At 48.9% G+C, this 9,616-nt stretch overlaps 1 protein-coding gene and 1 pseudogene across 1 annotated transcript; one reads left to right on the top strand and one right to left on the bottom strand.

Moving 5' to 3' along the window:
- Nucleotides 1-904: 904 nt before the first annotated feature.
- Nucleotides 905-2,843, bottom strand: LOC147960848 (uncharacterized). The gene has a single exon (XM_087537267.1). The coding sequence runs from the start codon at nucleotides 2,281-2,283 to the stop codon at nucleotides 1,489-1,491; it is 795 nt and encodes a 264-aa protein (XP_087393393.1). The 5' UTR covers nucleotides 2,284-2,843; the 3' UTR covers nucleotides 905-1,488.
- Nucleotides 2,612-3,768, top strand: LOC125519191 (putative cyclin-dependent kinase F-2; annotated as a pseudogene).
- The last annotated feature ends 5,848 nt before the right edge of the window (nucleotides 3,769-9,616 follow it).

The following is a 9,616-nucleotide window of genomic DNA, read 5'->3' as shown; positions in this document are numbered from 1 at the left end:
ACCATTTTGTATATCCGTAATGGCAATCGTTTCAACAGAAACTTGTTTCTGTCCAACACTTCGCTGAAAGACAAAAGTCTTCAAGTAGGATGAGTTGCCCTATGCTTTGCCGGCTCATTATTACACCTTGTAACTCGCCTAATTTTGATAGTCATAGTTGTCCCTTATCCGGCAGGCTCAATATTTTGAGAACCTTGGCGACTTGTTAGTAATGGAGCAAACATGCTGACTTGTCCCAAAAATCATAGTAACCAACTGGCGACTTATCGCTCATAAAAATGGCCCGCCGCTTTTTTTCCTGCAGTTTTAATCCTTTGAGCAACTCATCATGGCCAAGATTGACAAGGCCTGCAACTGGGTCCGGTCCCAAGTTTCCACCCTGATGCTTGATGATCTCGTGGGGCAAGGTCTTCTTCCGGCTCAAGAGGTAGTTGGCTGGCGGGCACCTGATGAACAGAGCACTCCCCAGCTTGATGAAGAAGAAGTTATTGTGTTCACTGATCATGTTCATAGGGGCTTCTCACCGCCCGGGTCAAAATTCATTTAATGGATGTATCTAGCACTAACATTCATTTAAGAGACAAACTTTGTCGGACGGAGGGAGTACATATGTAGTTTTAAATCAAGAAACAGCAAGAAGAGAATTTTGTCAATTTTGGTTGAATTCCAATTGCAACATGGACTGCAAGTCTGAACATTATTTTCCGAAAAGGGGGAAGACCCCAGCCTCTGCAAGTCTAAACATGGACATGAGAACTCAAAATTGCAAAAGAGGAGATTTGTTGATTGCTTAGGTCCGTGCAGAATTATATAATTCGACCCAAACACACCTTTCCCAACACGAGGATCAATTTCTTTCAGTTCTTTGCAGATTTCAGCAGATTTTTAACACTAAATCTCGCTTTCAATTCATCAACTTCTTTCGATCACATACATACAGAACATGCATACGAGCTACGAGCAACTTACAACTACTGCTACGCCATGTTCGGGGAACGACTAGAATAGAAGAAGAGGTCTAGGTGCAAAAATAGAAAAATTGACGCTGGGCCGTCGGATGGATCATGCATGGTACAGATTGTACTGAGTGGAATCTGTGCGCACAATTGCCATTCGAGTCCGAGAGAAGTGTATATTACACCCCTCAACTCTAGCCCTAGTCTAATATACAACCTCCAACTCCAAAACCGTCTAATCTGCAACCTCCAACTCTTAAAACCGGCCAAAATTCAACCCTCCTCTCCCCTTGACCGGTTTTGACCGGGTCTGACCCATTGACTGATGAACAGTAAATTTAGACGGTTTTGAAGTTGGGGGTTGTATATTAGACTAGGGCTAGAGTTGAGGTGCGTAATATGCACTTCTCTTTTCGAGTCCCCCGCTCCTAACTATTTTCCTCCTGACACCCTTCTTCTTCGAGTCCCCATGTTCGAGCCTTCGCGAAGAAGGATATACGTAAAAGTGACCAGGACTAGTTCTTGACTAGAGCTACACATGAAGCTGCGTCCTGACCGCGAAGGTCTTCTTGACCATGGAGCTGCTGCAACTCCTGATTGGCTGCACCTGAGACGCCGGCTGCATCATCTTGGGCGCCTGCACCAACTGCGTCTTGCGCCGCCGTTTGGCGTCCGCTGCTTCCTGGTAACCTTGGCGGAGCTTGCGCTTCGCAGCTTCCATCTTCTCCTCCGAGCAGAGCCGGGCACGGTCACCGTCGACGAAGCCGGCGGCAGGATCGGACACCTTTTTGATGATTTCTGCCGTCTTCTTGGACACCGGCTCGCAGATGATCTTGGGACTGGGAGGTCGCTTCGTCTTCACGTCAGGGCCGGCGCAGGCACGCTGCTGCAGGCCGACGGTCGCCTTGGGCTGCGGTAGCTTCTTCATCGGCATGGCGTCGTCCTTGGTGACCTTGAGGACGTCGTCCTGGACGGAGGTCTCCCACCCGCTCACGATGCCGCGCGCGAGGAGGCGGACGCGCTCCGAGTCGTGCTCCCGCAGCGCGCGCACAGAGTCGGCGAGTTCCGTGGAGATGGGCACCCCCAGTGTTGATGGAACCAACCTCAGCGTCTCGAGAGACTCTGCCATGAGGTCGTCGAGAATCCCGCAGATACGCTCCGCCTGCTCCTCGTCGGCGGCGTTGCAGAGCCCTACCAGCAGGTCCCCCCTCGCGCGCTGGAACACGTGGCGGGAAAATTGGTCTGGGTCGGCGGCCTCGATGGCGGCGTCCACGGGGTCGAAGGCACCGTAGAAGCTGTTCCACCGGCGGAGCATCTGCGCGGCCATGGCGGCGGCTTTTCCGCGAGCTCCTGTGATCGATCTTGTGGTGGATGGGGGAGTGGGGAGGATTGGATGGGGAAATTGGAAAGGAAGAAGGCGATCGCCTACCACGAGGCCCCCAATGCAGCTTATATCTCCCGGCGAGGCGGTGGCCGTACTCCAGTCGGTGCTCCCGATCCAATTCGGAAGCGCGTTTCACTCCAGTCGGCCGGAATCCGATTGAACGGCGGCAAATGCGCTCCACGCGTTGCGCGCGCGCCACGAAAACTTGCCCTGTACATTCACGGCCACCCCATGACCACCGTCACGCACCAGCAGCGGGGGTAGGAACCCCATGGCCACCGTCTCGCGGGTAGCCGCTGCCGAAGCCGCCATTGGCGCCATGATCGATGACCACGCCGCCGGCTCCCGCAAGAGACGGCGCATCGGGACTACGAGCTGACGCGCCCACGCGCTCCACCGCAACCTGCTGGCGCGGGAAGGGCGGCTCCTGGCGCGGACGTCGCCCTGAAATGCCTCATCCGCTCACCCGACGACGGCAAGAGGAGGCGCCGTGCCCACGCGCTCCGCCGCAACCTGCTGCGTGAGGCATGCTACCTCGCGGCGTGCCGTGGCCACCCGTCCGTCGTCGGCTTGCACCGGACAGTGCAGCCTCGTCCTGGAGCACGTCGGCCCGAGCCTCGGCCACGTTCTGCCTTCTGCGTGATCGCCACGAGCCGTTCACTGAGGAGGAGACGCGCCGCGTCATGCGGCAGATCCTGGGCGGCGCCGAGAGGATGCACGAGCGCGGCATTGTCCACCGGGACATCAAGCCCGGGAACATCCTCGTCGGCGGCGAAGGCGTGGTGAAGATATGCAGCCTCGGGCTGGCCGTTTCAATGGCGAGCGCGCCGCGCTCCGCCGCGCGCGGTCAGGCCGACACGCTCTGGTACATGGCTCCGGAGATGCTCCTGGGGAAGCCGGAGTACGACGAGCTCGTGGACGCCTGGTCGCTCCGCTGCGTCATGACTGAGCTGCTCGCCGGCGAGCCATTGTTCCCTGGCCACAGCGCGACCGACCAGCTCCTGAGAATCTTCCGCGTGCTCGGTAGCACGTGTATGGGTATGGCATCCACGCCGCTCGCCGACGCGGGGCAGAAGCCGCTGACCGGCCGAGGCGGCAGCCGGCCGCGCGAGCTGTTTCCCGAGGAGCGCCTGTCGCGTGACGTGTTCGAGGTTTTTTTAGAGGGGCTCCTCACGTGCGACCCCGGCGAGCGTCCGCCAGCGGCCATGGTACCCATGGTTCGCTGGCACCGCCGACGTCCACGCCGCGTAGGATGCGTGCTCGACCACCATTCTTGGGAGCCGCGTACAAAGATGATTTTATTTTGTAATGTATATTCACGAGTTTACTTTACTGCCAGGGACGAGCGTACCTTGTAAAGCATGCTTGAAAAGTGTACAGAGCTTGAGTGGAGCTGTAATGGAATTGTAAATGAGTTGGTTTGACATAGTGCTATCAATACTGCAGACCAGTACACGTCTCCACGACACGCGACATGGAGAGTCGACCGGTGATCAACATAGAAAATGATTAGCCTTTGTTGGGTGAGCATCCGGAAATAAAATGCTGGTTGTTCCAGGGACATTTCCACTCAAAACATCGAACACCAACCGTTTCTTGCTGTTGCATTGCACAGCAAACAAGGCCAACGGCACCCCTGACCTCTACAAAACCGTTGCTCCCGTTGATAGCATTTGCTTCCATTGCCCAAAGATATCTGGCAGACGCAATGTAGACACAAAATTGGGACACCAGTGGAATACATGGTTTATAATACACTGGTATGGTGGTAACCAATACTAGTGTCCTGTGATTTAGCAAACCCTTTCTATCAATTTGAAAACACAAAAAATGTGACCCCCACCACCGTCCCCACAAAAACCACATCCGGACGAAGAACCCTAGTCAAACCCCACTCCGCTTTAGTCCTCTCGCCCTCTCCGCACCCCTTTGTCCCCTTCCCTTCCACCCAATCTCTCCTCCATCCCCTCCGCCATGGCCGCCTCCGGTTCCGACGAGATCAACTGGGTGGTGCTGGCCAACACCAACTTGTCGAGTCCCTTTGACCAGGACGAGGAGAAGCTCGTGCTCCGCATGGCGCTCCGGCGATCGTGGATGGACCGAGCGGGAGCTCCTTTGTTGGGGAACATAGTAATTTCAAAAATATTCATACGCACACGCAGGATCATGGTGATGCATAGCAACGAGAGGGGAGAGTGTCGTCCACGTACCCTCGTAGACCGTTAAGCGGAAGCGTTATGACAACGCGGTTGATGTAGCCATACGTCTTCACGATCGACCGATCCTCAGTACCGAACGTACGACACCTCCGCGTTCAGCACACGTTCAGCTCGGTGACGTCCCGCGAACTCACGATCCAGTAGAGCTCGGGGAAGAGTTTCGTCAGCACGACGGCGTGGTGACGATGTTGATGAAGCTACCGCAACAGGGCTTCGCCTAAACACCGCTACAATATGACCGAGGTGGATTATGGTGAAGGGGGGCACCGCACACGGCTGGGAGAGATCTTTGTGATCAACTTGTGTGTTTAGAGGTGCCCCCTGCCTCTGTATATAAAGGAGCAAGGGGGAGGCCGGCCGGCCCTTGTTGGTGCGCCAGGAGGAGGAATCCTCCTCCTAGTAGGAGTAGGATTCCTCCCTTTCCTACTCCTACTAGGAAGGGGAAAGGAAGGGGAAGAAAGAGAAGGAAAGGGGGGGGGGGCGCCGCCCCCCTTCTCCTAGTCCAATTCGGACCAGAGGGAGGGGGCGCGCTGCCTGCCCTAGGCCGGCCCCTCTCTCTTTCCCTTATGGCCCAACAAGGCCCATTAGCCCCCAAGGGGTTCCGGTAACCCCTCCGGTACTCCGGTAAAATCTCGATTTTACCCGGAACTCTTCCAATGTCCAAATGTAGGCTTCCAATATATCAATCTTTATGTCTCGACTATTTAGAGACTCCTCGTCATGTCGGTGATCATATCCGGGACTCCGAACTACCTTTGGTACATAAAAACATATAAACTCATAAAACCGATCGTCACAGAACTTTAAGCGTGCGGACCCTATGGGTTCGAGAACTATGTAGACATGACCGAGACATGTCTCCGATCAATAACCAATAGCGGAACCTGGATGCTCATATTGGTTCCTACATATTCTATGAAGATCTTTATCGGTCAAACCGCATAACACTATACGTTGTTCTCTTTATCATCGGTATGTTACTTGCCCAAGATTCGATCGTCGGTATCCCAATACCTAGTTCAATCTCGTTACCGGCAAGTCTCTTTACTCGTTTCGTAATGCATCATCCCGCAACTAACTCATTAGTCACAATGCTTGCAAGGCTTATAGTGATGTGCATTACCGAGAGGGCCCAGAGATACCTCTCCGACAATCGGAGTGACAAATCCTAATCTTGATCTATGCCAACTCAACAAGTACCATCGGAGACATCTGTAGAGCACCTTTATAATCACCCAGTTATGTTGTGACGTTTGGTAGCACACAAAGTGTTCCTCTGGTATTCGGGAGTTGCATAATCTCATAGTCATAAGAACATGTATAAGTCATGAAGAAAGCAATAGCAGTAAACAGAAACGATCAAGTGCTAAGCTAACGAATGGGTCAAGTCAATCACACCATTTTCCTAATGATGTGATCCCATTGATCAAATAACAACTCATGTCTATGGTTTGGAAACTTAACCATCTTTGATCAATGAACTAGTCAAGTAGAGGCATACTAGTGACACTATGTTTGTCTATGTATTCACACATGTATTATGTTTCCGGTTAATACAATTCTAGCATGAATGATAAACATTTATCATGAAATAAGGAAATAAATAATAACTTTATTATTGCCTCTAGGGCATATTTCCTTCAGTCTCCCACTTGCACTAGAGTCAATAATCTAGATTACACCGTAATGATTTTAACACCCATTGAGCCTTGGTGCTGATCTTGTTTTGCTCGTGGAAGAGGCTTAGTCAACGGGTATGCAACATTCAGATTCGTATGTATCTTGCAAATCTCTATGTTCCTGGACTTGATCCTGGATGGAGTTGAAGTGTCTCTTGATGTGCTTGGTTCTCTTGTGAAATCTGGATTCCTTTGCCAAGGCAATTGCACTAGTATTGTCACAAAAGATTTCCATTGGACCCGATGCTCTAGGTATGACACCTAGATCGGATATGAACTCCTTCATCCAGACTCCTTCATTTGCTGCTTCCGAAGCAGCAATGTACTCCGCTTCACATGTAGATCCCGCCACGACGCTCTGTTTAGAACTGCTCCAACTGACAGCTCCACCGTTTAATATAAACACGTATCCGGTTTGCGATTTAGAATCGTCCGGATCAGTGTCAAAGCTTGCATCAATGTAACCATTTACGATGAGCTCTTTGTCACCTCCATAAACGAGAAACATATCCTTGGTCCTTTTCAGGTACTTCAGGATGTTCTTGACCGCTGTCTAGTGATCCACTCCTGGATTACTTTGGTACCTCCCTGCTAGGCTAATAGCAAGGCACACATCAGGTCTGGTACACAACATTGCATACATGATAGAGCCTATGGCTGAAGCATAGGGAACACTTTTCATTTTCTCTCTATCTTCTGCAGTGGTCGGGCATTGAGTCTTACTCAACTTCACACCTTGTAACACAGGCAAGAACCCTTTCTTAGCTTGATCCATTTTGAACTTCTTCAAAACTTTATCAAGGTATGTGCTTTGTGGAAGTCCAATTAAGCGTCCTGATCTATCTCTATAGATCTTGATTCCCAATATATAAGCAGCTTCACTGAGGTCTTTCATTGAAAAACTCTTATTCAAGTGTCATTTTATGCTATCCAGAAATTCTATATCATTTCCAATCAACAATATGTCATCCACATATAATATTAGAAATGCTACAGAGCTCCCACTCACTTTCTTGTAAATAAAGGCTTCTCCAAAAGTCTGTATAAAACTATATGCCTTGATCACACTATCAAAACATTTATTCCAACTCCGAGAGGCTTGCACCAGTCCATAAATGGATCGCTGGAGCTTGCATACTTTGTTAGATCCCTTTGGATCGATAAAACCTTCAGGTTATATCATATACAAGTCTTCTTCCAGAAATCCATTCAGGAATGCAGTCTTTACATCCATTTGCCAAATTTCATAATCATAAAATGCGGCAATTGCTAACATGATTCGGACGGACTTAAGCATCACTACGGGTGAGAAGGTCTCATCGTAGTCAACTCCTTGAACTTGTCGAAAACCTTTCGCAACAAGTCGAGCTTTGTAGATAGTAACATACCGTCAGCGTCTGTCTTCTTCTTGAAGATCCATTTATTCTTGATGGCTTGCCGATCACCGGGCAAGTCAACCAAAGTCCACACTTTGTTCTCATACATGAATCCCATCTCAGATTTCATGGCCTCAAGCCATTTTGCAGAATCTGGGCTCATCATCGCTTCCTCATAGTTTGTAGGTTCGTCATGGTCAAGTAACATGACTTGCAGAACAGGATTACCGTACCACTTTGGTGCGGATCTTGCTCCGGTTGACCTACGAGGTTCGGTAGTAACTTGATCCGAAGTTTCATGATCATCATCATTAGCTTCCTCACTAATTGGTGTAGGTGTCACAGAAACTGGTTTCTGTGATGAACTACTTTCCAATAAGGGAGCAGGTACAGTTACCTCATCAAGTTCTATTTTCCTCCGACTCACTTCTTTCGAGAGAAACTCCTCTAGAAAGGATCCATTCTTAGCAACGAATGTCTTGCCTTCGGATCTATGATAGAAGGTGTACTCATCAGTTTCCTTTGGGTATCCTATGAAGACACATTTCTCTGACTTGGGTTCGAGCTTATCAGGTTGAAACTTTTTCACATAAGCATCGCAGCCCCAAACTTTAAGAAACGACCACTTTGGTTTCTTGCCAAACCATAGTTCATAAGGCGTCGTCTCAACGGATTTTGATGGTGCCCTATTTAACGTGAATGCAGCTGTCTCTAAAGCATAACCCCAAAATGATAGCAGTAAATCAGTAAGAGACATCATAGACCGCATCATATCTAGTAAAGTACGATTATGACATTCGGACACACCATTACGCTGTGGTGTTCCAGGTGGTGTGAGTTGCGAAACTATTCCGCATTTTTTCAAATGTAGACCAAACTCATACCTCAAATATTATCCTCCACGATCAGATCGTAGAAACTTTATTTTCTTGTTACGATGATTTTCCACTTCACTCTAAAATTCTTTGAACTTTTCAAATGTTTCAGATTTATGTTTCATTAAGTAGATATACCCATATCTTCTTAAATCATCTGTGAAGGTGAGAAAATAACGATACCCGCCGCGAGCCTCAATATTCATTGAACCACATACATCAGTATGTATGATTTCCAACAAATCTGTTGCTCGCTCCATAGTTCCGGAGAACGGCGTTTTAGTCATCTTGCCCATAAGGCATGGTTCGCAAGTACCAAGTGATTCCAAAAGTCCATCAGTATGGAGTTTCTTCATGCGCTTTATACCAATATGACCCAAACGGCAGTGCCACAAATAAGTTGCACTATCATTATCAACTCTGCATATTTTGGCTTCAACATTATGAATATGTGTATCACTACTATCGAGATTTAACAAAAATATACCACTCTTCAAGGGTGCATGACCATAAAAGATATTACTCATATAAATAGAACAACCATTATTCTCAGATTTAAATGAATAACCGTCTCGCATCAAACAAGATCCAGATATAATGTTCATGCTTAACGCTGGCACCAAATAACAATTATTTAGGTCTAAAACTAATCCCGAAGGTAGATGTAGAGGTACGTGCCGACGGCGATCACAACGACTTTGGAACCATTTCCCACGCGCATCGTCACCTCGTCCTTAGCCAGTCTTCGCTTAATCCGTAGTCCCTGTTTCGAGTTGCAAATATTAGCAACAGAACCAGTATCAAATACCAAGGTGCTACTGCGAGCTCTAGTAAGGTACACATCAATAACATATATATCACATATACCTTTGTTCACCTTGCCATCCTTCTTATCCGCCAAATACTTGGGGCAGTTCCGCTTCCAGTGACCAGTCTGTTTGCAGTAGAAGCACTCAGTCTCAGGTTTAGGTCCAGACTTGGGTTTCTTCCCTTGTGTAGGATCGAAAGTATGTCTAGAGGGGGGGTGATTAGACTACTTGACCAAATAAAAATCTAGCCTTTTCCCAATTTTAGTTCTTGGCAGATTTTAGCTATCTTAGCACAAGTCAAGCAATCTCCACACAATT

This window comes from Triticum urartu, chromosome 7A, assembly GCF_056163025.1.
Source record: "Triticum urartu cultivar PI428250 chromosome 7A, HENAU_Tu73, whole genome shotgun sequence".
In the NCBI taxonomy this organism is placed as follows: Eukaryota; Viridiplantae; Streptophyta; class Magnoliopsida; order Poales; family Poaceae; genus Triticum; species Triticum urartu.
The sequence above is the reverse complement of the archived record's forward strand: the minus strand, read 5'-3'. Positions and strand labels throughout refer to the sequence as shown.